Source organism: Frieseomelitta varia, unplaced genomic scaffold, assembly GCF_011392965.1.
Source record: "Frieseomelitta varia isolate USP_RPSP 00005682 unplaced genomic scaffold, Fvar_1.2 scaffold_852, whole genome shotgun sequence".
Taxonomy (NCBI): domain Eukaryota; kingdom Metazoa; phylum Arthropoda; class Insecta; order Hymenoptera; family Apidae; genus Frieseomelitta; species Frieseomelitta varia.
The window spans coordinates 25726-42868 of NW_025110648.1; the positions used below are offsets into that span (position 1 = coordinate 25726).

At 36.2% G+C, this 17143-nt stretch overlaps 1 protein-coding gene across 2 annotated transcripts in view; it reads right to left on the reverse strand.

Annotated features, from left to right (window-relative positions):
- Positions 1-17143, reverse strand: part of LOC122536593 (integrin alpha-PS2-like) — a 57042-nt gene that overhangs the window by 9298 nt on the left and 30601 nt on the right. For both annotated transcript variants that reach the window (XM_043669065.1, XM_043669064.1), the window contains exons 4-6: positions 13169-13340; positions 6799-6860; positions 486-534 (exon numbers count right to left, since the gene is read on the reverse strand). In XM_043669065.1, coding sequence (XP_043525000.1) covers positions 486-534; positions 6799-6860; positions 13169-13340 — 283 coding nt within the window. The remainder of the gene's footprint in view (positions 1-485; positions 535-6798; positions 6861-13168; positions 13341-17143) is intronic.

Sequence of the window (17143 nt, forward strand, 5' to 3'; positions counted from 1 at the left end):
TTTTTTTTCCATGCTTTAATTAGCAGCCCAATAACTGTTCATCGTATAATTGGTGATAAATGGGAATTTAATTTTACCGATTGGATTTTTGCGCGAGAATTTTTTACAAGCCCAATTAGCTTACAGATATTTGAAAAATTTATCGACTGAAGTCTATATTTTCATGTATATTTCCATTTTTACGTAGAATTTGAATTCCATTGATTGTTAAAATTTTGTAATAAAAGTTGTAACTGAGAATGTTTTACTTTAGGTGCAGTGATATCATTTAAGTAAATAAATATAAATAATTTTTAATTCTGTTCTTTTTCTGTTTTTTTCTGTTTTCTTTTGTATCGAATATCCGATATTCGATGAAATACTGTAGAGACCGAAGTAAAATTAATACGTGTATTTACAAGTGGCAAAGCAAGAATATTGACTGTGAAATTGTCAACCTAAATTGAACTATGGAAGCGTGAACTTGTTTCCAAAAAGAACCTTACCTTGCCAGTACCAACTTCCTGGCGCCCCAATGAACAGCCTCTCACCGTTCTGAAAGAATAATAATAGATAATAATAATAAAATAATAATAATAATATCAACAACGACAACAACAACAACAACAACAACAACAATAACAGTAACAGAAAGTCATATTATTGAAGAAATTGATCAACGTCAAATAATTAATTACACGAAGCATTTTGCAATATGTTTCCTTTTCCCTTTTACCTTCATCTTCTACCTTCCTTCTGATATTTCTTTTATATATATATATATATATATATATATATATATATGGAAAGATTTACAAAACTATCATATAAAGCAATGCGATTGGCGCAGTAAATAGACTTAAATAGGCTTAAAATAAATTAAAAATATTTCTCTTATTGGGGCGTTTGTTCGATCGAAACAATAATTTTCCTTATAAATTCAAACAAACATTGATAAAACAACACTCCTCAGCTACAGTTATACACAGGCTTCTCTCGTCCGATGCTCTCTCGATTGTGCACTTAACTTCGATCGGCGCATGAATTACTCGAGTGCCACTCGAAATAATCGACATACCTCTGCATCGCGGACGAACTTTCTTATTTTGGAGCGTTCCCATGGATCAAACGCAGACAAATTTTCTCGTTTGACGTAGATCGACCATCCGGAATCCGAAAAACGGAACAGATGAATTTTTATTCGTACGCACATTAGTTTCAGTGGAGTTCCTAGACTCCTGAAGAATCCGATTGCTGTGCTGGCAATAAGCAAGGAAGAATTTCATTTTAGAGAATGCTCCGAATTTAGAGACAAGTGTATAATTTTGTCTGTCGGAAAAAAGGTAAAAACCCAGGCGGTCGATGAAAACCCAACAGAGAAAAAGAACAGAGTTAAACATTTAGGTTAGCAATGCGGAACGAAATGATATTTCTAGAACCAAGAAATTAAAATGCAAAAATGTGACAGCGTCACGAGCGGGTTGCCCGATTCCGTTGCAACACGGCAATGGCCGTGTCTAGTTTCGTTTTACTCTGCTTATCATGAGAAATGGCGATCGTTTGTAAAACAATGCAGCCGCTGCACGAGGACGAGCTGCAGCACGTAGGTGGCCTTCTCGCAAATGCTGGCCGACGGTGAACACGGTGACAGAACGAAATGTCCGGGCCTTAAATGGCCACCTGAGTCTCCCCCGTCGTTTCTATTTCTACTTACCGCTGCCGCGTGTCGTTGTTTTTCCTTTTTTCCTTCCATCTGATTCTCTCTTTTTCCAGAATGCTGTGTGTTACGCGATTCCAACAAACCGCATACCACTTCCACGTCACTCGCCTTTTCACTCGTCAATTGATCACTTTCAGAGTTTTAACACATTGTTCGCTTATTTAAGATCATAATGATCGAAAAACATGTTGAGAAATTTTTCCGAAAAATGTTATATTTAATTTGAAGTACACAAGGAAGTGAAGAAGAAAAGTATAGTCTAGTCTATCAGTTTGTCAAGAGGAGAAAAAAAGAAGGAAAAAATGTTTCTCTTTTATATTCTACAACGTGGACTTTTATAATTGGTGCAGTTTGCCTTGAGAAATTGAGAAACCAAAGTTTTAAACTTATCTATCAGGATTTACATTATACATTACACTCTTTTCTTTAAGTATCATATATCTTCCCTTTTTCTACCGTTTTTTATTCTTCTTTTTTTTTTCTAGTTAGACCGTCACGGACTAATGTTGGATTTATATCGACTAAAATTCTTCGAAGCTGAACACATTTCAAATCATTCAGGCACGATCGTAACCCATTCGATTTCCAGTCGAAGCAAAAAACGCGGCTATGACATAAGCTTCTCGATACTATCGGCGAGGCATCTTTATTGCGTCTTTAGTGCATACAGCCGGTCTCTTTTCTCTTTGCATGCATCCTAGTGGCGCCAGCCCGTGTGGTGCTTGCTAAATTTTTGGGGCCGATTTTATTTGTCATTCCGTTGCACGGAAATGCTATGTATTATTATTTGCGAGTCTACACGCTCGATTTGCACGCTGCGCGAACAATGGGCCCGCCCTATCAACCAACGATGTCACATCTCGCCATCGAATCGTGTGCATGCTGCGTGCAACAATAAACAAATAACGTGTCTTGTATGTTTCGCCGTTTGATCCAAGCTATGAGCATAGGCAATAGTCGATAACAGAATAGTCGATAGGCAATAGTCTTTTAACTTTTTAGCAATTCCAACTAGCCGCAGCTCTGTTTTTACACGTTAGTAGACTCAGCGCTACGTGACTTTATCGAAACTAGTCATACTTCGATTAGTCCCGCATTCAAAAGTCTCAGATAATATAAGCACGAGCAATAAGAACTGAAGTACAGAAGCCTGTTAAAAAGTCTGTGAAATGTTGACAGAGCGTTCAAGTTGACGATTATAGAAAGAAAGAACGTGTCTTTTCACAGAATCAAGCAAGTTTTATAAATTTCGTGTAAGTTCTTTTCTGAGAGATGATTTATATATAATCATGATAATATTTACAATCATATTAAATGTTACAGTCGTTTCCCACGCATTTCTATTATGAAACTTTTACAATAAAATACAATACGAGAAGGTAAAATTTTTCGTTTAAGTAAAATGTGTTTAATCCTTGGCTATAGACTCAAATCTTTAAAATCAGGTTTGAATTATTTCTTTCATTATTACAATTTAACGGAAAATGGAAGCTTTCACATTTTGAATAGCTTTAATTCTGATAGAAGGTAAAAGGTAAAAGGTAAAAGGTTTAAAATATTCAAACATTATATAGAATAAAATTGCCGAGTTGTACAAAATTTGTAACTGCTGTGCTCCTGTATATTGCTTTAACAGCGGAGATATTAGCGAACCGGTAGCCAAGCAAATACGTGCATTTGTCGAGCGAACTCGTACGACACGGTTGAACACAGAAGCTAAGCTGTTCGATGGCGTACAGACGCTCGAAGCTGAAAGGAAGAAAAGAACCGACACGATGTACCCCCTACAGAGTAGCGCTGGCTCGATGCTTCTACACGCGAAAAATTTGCAACCAAGACAATGGCGGCCGTATCCCTGGACTCTCTCTATACGAAACACGATCGGCACGAGTTGTATTCTGGCGCCGATACTGGCTATCCAAGATTGAAATATAACCGGTCGCTCAAATATGTATGAGAGCATTCTGGAATTTATGCCGCCGTTTCGATCTATTTATGTGCACGTCTGAAACTGTAGTGGACCAGCCAATCGTTCTCCCAACGATTTGGTATTCATAATATGTAGTTTGCTATAAACGAACATGCGGAAGCTTTTCCTCGACTTTTTCTTCTTCGACGCTACAATTATCAGAATTCCCATGCCCATCATCAATATCATTTCTCAATGACATTTCCTATTCCTTGCATTCACTTGTATTTCTTTGATAGAAATTTTATAATTTAATGATTGGTAGCAGTTGAATGCAGTTAAATTAGTAACAAAAGCCAAATGGAAAAATGACTTCAAATCTGACACACACTCTATCTCAAAACATGAATCGCCAGCAAAGGTCAAACGAGAAACATATTCTACTACCTGAATTGGAAGATCGAGAATGAATGGCCGTGAAAGATAAATTTCTACTGAATTCGATCTAAAATTCGATTTTCTTGGATCTGGAATACTCTAAGAGATTTTACAAAAGGATCTCCCCAGAGCTGGTTTCGTGGAGAGTGAAACGTGTCCATCGAAAAAGAGGATCAATGACTACGACTTCCGTATCGTATAGAACGGTATCTGGCAGATATCAATCGATCTTGACTAGATTCCCTGTAGATCAGGGGAACTGCGCGCGCGCAACAGAGATATATGGATATCAGGAGCGATACTTTAACGCAAAGATCGATGGTCGATTGCATATCGAACAAGTCGAACTGCCTTCTAAATCACTGGTCTCCAGAGTCTTTAGTAAACTGTGCGACTCTTTTAGCGGTTACTACGGTTACTGCGTAATAAGCATCCAACAGTTTTAAAGAAAAAAGAAAAAAAAAAGAGAAAAACTTGTTCCAGTGACTTTAACAATGGATGAAAATAAATATGCTTGATTAGCTAAAAATCTCTATCATCTTACGTTTCCAACTATTAGTAATCTAAAGCTTTTTTCCTTACATAAGAATCTCGTTAAATTGAATCTCGAAACTTCTTACGCGATTTCACGAAGATGAACGATGCACATCATTCTTTTGAAGTTGAGCATTCTGTTAGAGCATTCGTTAGAGGTAATCAGTTATTGGATTCGCTATGCGAGAAAACGATGAATAGAAATCGAAGGGAACGCAAGCGCCAGGGTTAAAGAGTTTGGCATTAAGAGTTGGGATAAGGATTCGGTAGGATCGAGGAAGAGAATCGAATTTGCCTAGAATCATTGCTGCAGCGTCGTTTCACGTGGTTGATTCGCAAATCGTGAGTAAAAGGTACGATTGACCGCTCGTACCGCGGGGGTGAGGTATTAACATTGAATGCCGAGGCCAACTTAAAGCACGAACCACGGCATGCATTAAACATCTGAGCCATATAGACGGACAATTCTGAATTATACAACCACGATGAGATAGCCAACTGAATGACCGCGGAATTGCACCACTATTTCTTTGCCGGCAATCGAAACTGTCCGACTGCGCCGATAACGCCGCTCGCAACGTGTCGATTCCAACCCCGCGTCACCGGAAATCGGTGGCAGATTAGATCGATAGACACTGGGTCGATTCCGCGACAAGAAAACATATATTAAGGAGAAACGTGCTCGAAAAGTTGAAGGAGATTGGTTGATATTAACAAAGGAAGGAAAGCGAACAAATGCTTTTCGAATATTGCATTACGTATAAAATAAACTACGATGCCGCTTTTTTTTTTAATTTGATATGATTGATGACTCAAAGACAAAATCAGCAACCGATTCATCATTCCAGCAGATATGGTTAGACTGTTAAACCACTAAACCAAAGCACGAAAGTTTTCTTCGAAAGTACAAGTGTAACTTTCAACGAGTAAAATTGACTCATTCTGAAAAGCGATCTCCGACTTCTCGCAATCTTCTCGTTCTTCGTACGTTTCACGTATAAAACACCAGCAGACCAACACTGTATCATTCCTTTCCGTAGCCGAGAATCTCAAGAGATAACCCGCTGACATACCAATTTCGAATACGTGATACTATTGGCCCGGCGTGGCGATATTTATCGCAATACTGGCCACGAAGAAGGTATCACCGTAGATGCAGGTGCAACGGACAAACGTGTTGCAACGCATTGCGCGCACGAGCCGATCGTCGGCAAAATCCAGTGAAAAGGGAAGAGAAAGAGAGAGAGAGAGAGAGAGAAAGGCACAGGTCAACGCCTACGTAGTGTGTTGGGCCGATCAGTTGCAGAGATCTGGCAACAAGGGCCTGAAAATCGAGCTTTCGACAAAACAATCGTATATAGAAAGGAAGAGAAAGAGGAAAAAAAACCAAGATAGACAGAGGCCGGCTTCCTATACTCTCGCACATGCACCACGAATACGAATGGCCACGCTCAGAGGTGCGTAAAGCAGGAATTCACATTCCTGGCCATATTCGGCTGTTCTTGGCCGACTCCCTCGTGTCGCCTCTTAACTCTTTCGGGACGTGGCAACCGTCAGGACACGTGGGGTTACCGTATTTATATCCGACGATCCTCTGTGTTTACGCCAGTGACTTAAACAGTTAGAGATCGTAGGGGGAAAGAACAGCCTCGTCAAGGGAAAGCCTCGTATTTGAACTCGCTCGTCGACTTGAACTTCAATTTCGAAAAGTGAATTTTAATCCTCTTTCAACCGTGTCTTGTCCTTTCGCTTGGTTCTGATTTGTAAACCTACTCTATGATATTTTTCGATGAATGTTTCTAGAGTTGCGTGTATATATGTATGTATATACATACATTGGTATTCCGGTCGAAGAGAAGTTGACGATGGACGAAATCTTGAAACTTGTGAAGATGCCTTCGTGATATTATATAACGACAGTCAGAGTTTTAACAAAGTTTAATAAATAGTTAATTTATATTGTTAAATGTTATTAAGTTAGTTGTGTTGTTGTTGTTGTTATGATTAAATATTAAATATTGTTAGAGGAATATTATTGCAATTGTAAACAACAGTCTAACTGTAACTCATAGATATACAATGAAATGATTGAAACTTTCAATAAAATCCGTTAATATGTCAAATTAATATTATATTATCAATATTTCTGTCATTAGACACATATTTACATATTTACTAAAATATTATATAGTCGTAGAATTTTTTTCTTTAGACTTACCTTAGACATGGCAGCACCCAATCCAGCTTGACACGAACCCTGCCTGTGGTATCCCCAGTACCCTGAAACGGAAGCACGCAATTATATAGCGTTGTTCTTCCTTATTACAAACAGAGACGTCATATCTTCATCGTTTCGTTTGCACGGACCCTTGTCCATGCACTGACAATGAGTATCCGCAATAATTGGGAACGTTCTTCGAATTGACCCTCCTGATCATTTCACGCATAATTACATTCGACAAATGGAAGATTACTTCAAGATTGTTTAATCTGTTGCCGTGATGTCTATTGCAGCGACGCTCTTTACTGCCTAAAATTCGACTTGATGATTTATCTTGCCAAGGAAAATGAAAAATTTAACGTTTTCACGATCCTTTGGAAGATTCATCGCTGCGGAAACGATTAATCTCGACTCCTGATATCAGCATTAATAAACTGGTCGCACTCAAACACGTCAAAGTAGCCTCAATTGCAATGTAGGTGCTTAATCGTGACAACAAGTTGTCGTTAATCGACAGTCTGCCATTATTAGTCAACTCATCATTTTGCTGTTACATCCATTCTTCCTTTCAGTTAATTGAGATTGCGTCCATGTATCTGTGATTGCTGTCGTTAAATGGAATTAATGATTTACCAATGGACGAAGGAAAATGTTTACAGCGTCGTTTTCAAATTTTTCTACTCGGTTCTCCAATCTTTCTCTGTAAGTCAACGATGAGTTGTTTCCATCACAGGGAAAGAGTTATAGTTGTTTACAAATTTGCGAAAGTGGAAAATAGGACGAAGAGATAGAGAGTATTTGGAAATGGAGATGTAGCTAATACTTTTGAAAAAAAAAATAACTTGATTGCGTAGTAATATATGTACCACGGTAAATTTTCATGACACGATGATTTACTTCTTGCATTTCTTAATACGTTTTTTATCTATTCGATTTGAATTTAATTCACTGCATGAATAAATAACGCATTTCATGAATTAAATATTGGCTCTTAGCAATTGCTAAGAAATACACATATTTACGGTGTACATACATACATTTACGACGTATGATCAACTTTTTTGAAATTATACATACATATATATATATATATATATATATATATATATATATATATATATATATATATATATATATATACATGCATATGTACGTATACACACATAAATATTCGAATCTTTTTGCTCGCTTGGCTTGTGTGCGATTTGACTATCAAAGCATAACGTTCAATTTATGACTGAACAGCTTTTGATAATTTGCGATAAGATTCTTAATAACAACTGTCTAAACTACTTGTAATTTTAAATCAACCCATTCTTTCTAATGTATTCTTTATGTATATATGTATATATAATAAAAGAAATCTATGCCAATGTATGTAAATGAATAGTTAAAAATACTCGGAAGTTTATATCATATAAAATAGTCATTATCCAGAAACAAAATTATGTCAAATCAAGCAAAACCCTATATCACGGACACTCGAGTCAACTTGACCGATTCCTCAATCTGGTACATGTGAGTTTGCAGTTTCTTTATTTGAGTCATTTGAATGGCCGAAATCAAAGTTGTGTTCGCCTAGCAAATCATAATCACTTTAATCGAACTCATGGCCCAACGGACACTCAGAGGTCAGTAAGAAAACGACGAATATGTGGGAGAACATCCGGTGGGATCCACGAGCGTGCAGTTGGAGTAGACATACACACGTATCTACAAGTGCTGTGTGTGTAATGTATAACAATGTATATACATGTGTTACGAAAGCGATGAGAAGGGGTTGTGACTGTCAATCGGTCACGTTAGACGAGCTGCCAGTCACGCAATTATGTGTACATACATCGGTAGTCGACGACCGATCTGGCCGTGTTGAGTAGGGAAAAAAACGAAAGCTGAAAGCGCGCGCGCCGTTTCTTCATGTGCATGCGAATAACTCCCATGCCGTCCCATGCAAAAGATCGCCCTTTAACATCGTACTCTAAGAGACCTCCGTTTCTGATCTACCTATCTACCTACATCGTTAGTATTGCCATTTTAAGATCGATGTGCGAGAGGAACGATATTACGGAAAAGTCTTTTCGTATTTAAATTATCTTAGTTTTTTATAAGCACAAGTATCGGATAGATTTGTAGCATTCGATAAATATATCGGCAAATTTAATAATAATTCAAAAATTCTTCCGATCAAGTACGAGTATTATAATTTAAAATTTTCGATCAAATTAATAATTTAAGGAAAGAATCTTACACAGAACTTCGATATACGTGTAAAATAAACTTTCGTGAATTTATTTCTTCGCTTAACAAACTTTCTTCTTTTTTTTTTTTTTACCGGAGACTACTTAAAAAAGAAGTTAGGTAGTTGTAATTGTAGTACGAGGTAACAAAAGACAGATTCAATTGGATGATGTCGTTGTCGGTCGCTCTATTTATGATCTTTCGTGTTTGCGAGGTACTATTCTTGTCGGTAACAGAATGCTTCACACTCAGACTGACTCTATGCTATGAAACTGTTTTCACGAAGAAAATTATCCGAACAGAAAGTGAACAAATGAATTGTAACTCTCACCTATCTTTAAACATTCTATCCCTTTTGTTGCGTGCTAGATATAGACAAAATACAAATTGTAAGTATAAATTATGCACTACTGTAATATCGTGAACATATTAAACAAATTAAAGATCGCTCGATAAAAATAATTTTATTTGTGAAAGTATTAATTTATAATTTTAAAGGATAAAAGTAAAACGATACTATGAAAGTGTTTGTACGTCTACATACGACATTTAGTCGAGTTGCACGAAATGAATGGAGCTACTGTAATTCTGATTCTGTACAAGTGTGTGAGTGTGTCGACGAACGATTAACTGTATATTTTCCAATAATAAAAAAAGAGGAGGGGGGAAGAGAAAGAGGAGGGAGAATTTAAAGATAGACTCTCAAACTCTTTCAAAGTTCACTTTAAAAATCTCAACGATGACCATAAGCAACGTCATTTCCAATCGTTGTAAAATTTATTAGAAAAAAAGAAACAAAAAAAAAAAAGCAAAGACGAAATTACATTTCTATCCAAAGAACTAAGCGATAAGAAAATCGGCGTGAAACAGATGAAACATTGTAAAAGTTTATCTCCGAAATAATATTAAACGCCTGTTGAACGCGAGTGCAAGCAGCGATGAAATAAGACTAACTTATTGCAACGCGAGGAATTCAAAAGCTTATCCTTAATATTCAATCAAGTCAGGACAAAGTAGCTTGACCAAGTAAATTTTTATTCATTGTCGCGAATAACAGCAACAGATAGAATAATAGTTCAAAGAATCCATCATGAAGCTGCTGAAACGCGATCGACGTAATTGTAATCCAAGCAAGACCAAGTACTTTGTACAAGAAATGTGTTAATTTAGTCCGAGGGAATGGCGCTTTTCAATTATGATTTCGCATTAATCATTGTAATCAGAAATATGTCAATCGACTACGAAATTGATACTAGAATTTCTACTAAAAATTTGCTTAATTTTTATTCTGATGATAGCAAGTTTGTTCGAACTCAAATATGAGCCAATTTCCACGAATGTTGTTCTCATCGATAAGAAGCGATGACATGGACGATCTCATATGCTATTTTGCAATTCCTTTGTCATCTTTGACGAATGATCGACAAAATCAACGAAAAATAATCTTGCTCGGTGAAAAGTCAACCATATACCTATTGCAATTGTAACTTTGTCATCAAAGAACGGGAATCAGTCAGTGAAACGGTTGTTTAATGCACAATTGGAAAACTAAACGTTCGAAAGTAAATTATACCTAGTACTTATGTGGTAAAGCATTGCAAACAGCAACTGGCAACCGGTCGTACGACAGCGAAGATTAGAAACAAACATATGGCGACTTACACTCAGAAAAGGCGAATAACGAGCAAAAGTCTAAATAGAGAGACAAGCTAGAGCATCGTTTCATAAGCGATCTAATTGTTGAGAACTTGTCTTACGATTCACAGGAAAAGCGACAGCAAACGTTCGTTCGCCTGCCCGCCACAAATTGTTTAATTGCTTAACTCTTGCTGTGGAATTTCTCGACGATGAGCTCACACGTCTGCGATACATGGCGCTTCCGCAAGGATATTGGAATTTTTTCATCAACAATAACGAATAACTGCATAAACGTGTTTCTTTTTTTTTGTTTTTTCATTGATACTCTGATACGAGAATGAAAGAACAGAAGGAGTAAAATTACATACATACGTAAGTACATGTGCGTCACGAATAATAATACTTGTTGCATCATAGGAATATTTTCAATATTACACATGTTTCTTATGTTTGATGAGTCAATACTTGCATAATATTGACACCTCTCATCTTTTTTCTTTATCACAAGTACTTCTTACAAATTCACTGTTCAAAAACTATATTGATCATAATTGCTTATGCAATTGAATCATTTGTTTCTTGAATAGTGGATTTACGTTAATCGTATGTATATTTGACAACTGAAATTAAATTTGTGGGAAACCAAATTGATCGATTGGGCTTCTAAAAGGCTCGAATATGATTAAAAAATTATCTGGAAATTGGATTATTGATAATCGATATTGATAATTGAAAAAAAAAGTTTCAAATGTAAGTGAGTACATTGAATTCTGCCAAAATTCACTTTGACCTCAAAATTGAACAAGTATGTAGAATTAAAGATTTAAAAAATGCTTTAATTGCGCGAAAGTGTTATACTAAAAACAACGTGTGTTGCATATTTTTGTCCCTGAGAAGAATCTATCTGTAACGTGTTGAAATGCTATGTATGTATGTACATATATCGTTTTCTGATAGCAAGGTTTCCTTATTCTCAAGAAAAAGAAGGAACGTCCAAATTCGTTTCCCTCGTACTTCTGTTGATGAATATAATGGAACATAATTTCGACAAGTGGATTATACATAAGATTAATAGATAGATAAGATTAAGATAAATAAGATAGGATTTAATTTCGAGAATAGATTATAAATAAGATTAAAAGATACGAAATTTGAAGTTTTTTTTCGAATTACAATTTTTTGAATTGTAAATCAATTACACGATTTGAATTATATATTTCAAGATATGAAATAACTTTCTATTGATTCTTTCGATTTGAGTCTCGAAATCACGATTGGTCGGGTGACGATTGACCGGAAAGACCTGAACGAAACGTCCAAACAACGCGGGGGTGCCAGGCGTAAGTAACTTTTCAAATCTGGGTTCGTTCGTCCGACAGATAACAGAGAAACGCAGTACATTCCAAAGAAGCTTAAGCTTACCTGTCTACGAGGGATGGACGTTATCGCGGAAAATAGCGCAAAGTGCACTTGACGAACGTTTTCGTTTTGAAAAATTTTAAAATAACACTTTGTTCGTAAGTGTACACGTATGTATCTGCTTTTTATCTAATTATTTTTGTTTCAACGTTTGTAAAAACGGTCAAAAGATTCGATTAACGAGTATATGTAGATTAAATAAGAAAAAGTGCTGAACAGTATTTCTCGAATCACCGTAAAACAAACAGCCGATTCACTAGCTTCAAGAAAAATCAATACGTCTTTTGTCATTAAAATTCCACGATAGATTTGCGTGAACAGGAAATATGACAATTTAGTAATTTAGGAAATATCCTGTTACTAAACGTTATGTATTTATGATCGCTGTACCTTGAGAGGACATAGCCACATGTTTTCGTCGGAGAGGAAATTCGTCCCGTGAGATCTCTCCAAAGAACAGACGATTTATCTCACTCGAGAAAACGAACCTCGCTTTATCTCTTGAAGAAGTGAAAGAGAAAGAGGACAGAGCTTTTTACGAATGCTGTCTACGACGCCAGTTCATAGCAATGCTGGTGAGCATAATTCTAGAAATAAGTTTCAAGAAAAAATATTTGGCAATGTCGTCAATTGTTCAGAGACTTGAGACTTTCATCGTTTAATTTTATGGATATAATTACCAAAATCGGAATTTCTGTATGTGGGTTATTATCTTGGAATTCATTTTGGAAGAGGTGTACACGTTTGGAGGTTTTCGATTCATTTTTTATTTCTTGAACAACACTGTTCTCCAAAAAAGTGAAAATCTAGAAAAACACTTTCCTATGATGTTTCTACCTAATTTTCAAACTTGGTTGAAACTTACCGATTAATTAATTAACTAATTAACTATCTAATTAATATTGACAATCTAATAACCAATTGAATGCAATTGAAAAATAACAAATTAGTAGTCAATTAATATCGGCAATTTAATGTAATAATGGATAGTAATCCACTTGAAATTTCGAAGTGTTCAATACGATTATTCTAGAGGAAATATTGAAATTTACGAACGAAATGTAGACCTTACTTGTACGACAGGGTGAATATTCCTGCGATTCGTTGAAATTGTTGCTGACGACCCAGCAAGTACCAACGGGTTCCCGCCGACTTCCAACGGGCGAGTCCTTGCTCCATCGATTGTCTTCCGGGTCGTATTTGGATTGAGACACGGAGAACCAGATGTACCTTGGAGCGCACGCCTGCAAATATATAAAACGGAAGTGTTCAACGTCATTCACTTTCCACTATGCATCCATGTGTCTTATATTATCAATGGTCATTTCGTCACTAGCTATAGTCGACCAGTCGATCGATTAACCGGTCGGTCCACTGTTTAAGCGCATTTTGTTTCGACCTACATACAACAGACAGAGAATTTCGCCTCGATTAAAATTCGATATGTACATAATCTTTGATTAATCTTCATACAACCAATTGCAAATCGTTATATCTTTAATCGCGTTGAAATCATTCAGTATGATTCCGTCGACAATATCTTACTTTATATATATATATATATATATATATATATATATATATATATATATATATAAACAAATATTTAAATGAAAGAATTTATTTTTTCCTTTTCCCTTTTTCTTTCTTTCTTTCTTTTTTATACATCAGAAAGAGTATGAAAATTAAAGTTTTCATCGTATTTTTTGTCATCTATATCATATCATCTCATTTGTACGACCTAGTACGACAGGTATTGGACAATTTGTATTTTTGGCAGTGGAGTCACAATTGATTTGTGTACACTCACTCGTCCAAGTCCTGGGACGAGGCTTGAAACGATCGTCATCGTGTTACGCCAATCGTCTGTACTTGACCAGGAAGCTGACTGTAGTAGCTAATGGCCTTAATAATAAATATAAACGACTGTATAAATATACATGATAAAACATAACAACGCACTTTACGTTTCATCGTAAGATGACGCAGAAATAACATCTGAAAAAATTCGCGCGAAATTCGTCACGCGCCACCTTGTTATGCGTATCACGTTAGTATTACCAAAGAAATTAAATTAAATTGTTTTTATCTTTTGCATTTCGCAACAGAGTGTGACATGTATTGTGATAGATATTTTTTGTCGCCCAATTATCGGGGAATTATCTTTTGGTCTTTGCTTTGAATGTGTGCTTGTTTTTTGATTGATCTGTTTGAATCTGACAGATACAGTTGAGTTGAATATGTGATAGCCATAGTTGGAAATAATGTTTGAAACTTTTTTAATCCATTTGCGTTGTCACGAAAAGGGTAGACCGTGCACAAGGGTGCATTCCTGTTAAATAAGGATACGATTAACCACCATTTCACTCAATTCACGAGGCTGAAATCGTCTTCATATACGTACATGCATACATACATATATAGCCAACAGAGCAGATTTAAGGGAGAGAACAAACGCGTGGTCCATCGTCTCATTGTCAGACGTGGTCCAGTAACATTTCAATCGGTTTCCAAGGCTAGCCCCGTGTGTAAACGAGTTCTAACGAGCCGTATGTAAATGGGAATGCCGACTCCGCTCTGCTCCACGCAGAAGGATCGTACGTTATTGCGTCGACCGATGCACGAAACATTGCATTATTAATTGTCAGCCAATTAAGGCGTGTTGCAACATTGCCGCGTGTTGTCATAGACCCTTAATCGGAGTATTCCTCACCCGAGTGTTCGTCGAAAATTAAAGATAGAAAGAATCGAGAATTAAAGATATTGATAGAAAATTAAGATGTTCAGGGTAAGGGATTTAAGAGAGAAACGGAAATAGACAATAAATTAAGTCAAAATTTTAGGTATAAATTTTTTTTACACCATCCGGATATAAGTATAGGATAGTAAATTTTTCTATCATATTCAAGTCCATTGTCCAAAGGAAAATCTTCACGAAAACTCTCCACATTAGCAAGCATTGGAACGTAGCATGTGTCTCATCTCTTCCGAATCAAGTCAGCAAGTCTTCATCGACAAATCAATTCTAACATTCTCGACATTGTACACGATCGTAATGGCAAGTAATTGGTTGTACATTCGTTGCGAAGAGAGAATATCGACGATTACGCACGACTCACAATTGCGCGGCGATCGCGGAAATTGAAGTTGATCGGTTCGATGTAGAAAAGTATGTGAGAATAGAGCCAAGTGTCGTGACTTAATTGAACGTAACGACCGGTCATGTTTTTTCGCCGATCGAAAGCGAGGGAACATGGCCGAACAGGAACGAGGGACGTGAAAAAAAAAGAAGAGCCTACGTCGTCGTCGTCGTGTCGACGTGTACCGCAATTTATCCATTGCGCCAGTTTAGCTCAATCGCTCAAGGATCACTGCCTCGAATCACTCGTGTGACTCTTGCCAAATGTAAAAGGTTCTGTTACGAGACCTTGTGTAGTAACTTTGTTCGAACGAATGTAACATTCGTTCATTCTTCATTGGTTTTCAGCTCTTGTTCTGTGGTAAAATTTTGAGTATAAATAAAATGTTCTCACCGAACAATTAATTGTACATACATAAGTACTTGTGTTAAGTTTGTATTTTACTACATTTTCTGATTACCAAGTCATGCAACAAATCCCACATGAGCACGGAAGAAACGAAACTTGTGTATTTTCAATTATAATATGAGAAAAAGGAATCAAAGAAGAAATGCAAGAAAGGAATAATAATTCGAACGACGTGATGATCATACGTATGATTCACCACTGTGATTACACCTCAACTGTATCTGCGTTTACTCTTCGTTAAAGGACCCACTCGAAAGAGCTTAAGGTTCCGCTAATCACATGGTTCTTTTAATCGCCAATAAATAAAACCACTTGGTGAGTTTTTAACGCGCTCCTATCTTTTTTTCTTTTTTTCTTCGCGCCGAATGTTGCCGTCAGCGCTGGTTTCTCTTTGATTGATTTCAGTCAGAATGATTTTGTAATACATTTGAATTGGTAAATTATCATTGGAACGATTGAAAAGTATGAGAAAAGATGGCGTTAACAAAGTAAGAGAAACAGTTAAAAGTAATAAATGATCAGAGGCGTTGCGATTGTCGATTATCGTACAGTTATAATTTTAATTTTTTCCTCAACGTTCGTTTTATTCCTAGCGGAATTGTCTTCGTCCCAAAGTTATTACTCCTTCCATGCTGAAGAATTGCACAGATATAGGAATAATTGTATTTTATCATAAAGTCTGTTTGTATGTTAATACATACATTTATCTAGGAGGAAAACTCTATGCGTGAATGTCCATATATGCTTTGTTTCTTAAAGCAACAAAAATCGAAACGCAGAAAAAATTTAAAACAGTTAGACTTGCATTATCAAATGACCTGAACAGTTTGACCAGTTTTTCGAAGATGTGATAAATTATGAATTTCCACAGAAACAGATTGAAAAAATTGACTTCTCCTTTCCTTAGGAACTCGGAAATATTTCACTCGTGAATCATTACAATCGTATTTCTCTCACGAGATGTGATAAAACTTATCTTTAAAAGAGTAAAATAATCGGAGGAGTCGAACGGATTTATCTAAAGAAACGTGAAATATCTTAACTGGTATATAATGATATATATATATATCACTATCGTAAATCACGTTTTCTTCCTGCGGTATGTTTAAGATTACTCCTTTGTAAATAGAAAGCTGACGATTTTTCTATCAACAAATAATATTTAACTAACTTGACTATAAACTAAACTATAAACTAACATTACTAGCTAACTAAAAGCATTATGTTAGCTTTCTTTTAATTGCAGGTTATTTTTTATTATGTCACTGTTTTATCTTATTTAAAACTTTTGTACAACATCGGAAAATGAATCAATGAATCTTTCGAGGATTCGCACTTAGAGTACACCTAAAGTACCGAGAGAGTTTTCTCATCAAGGCTTACGAGACGATCAATTGCACGCAGGCCAATGTTCGACCTTTTTTTATTGTTCGAAACGTGTAACGCACGCATGTACATACACTGTACACGCAGGAAATTCCCGATAGATCGATAGCTGA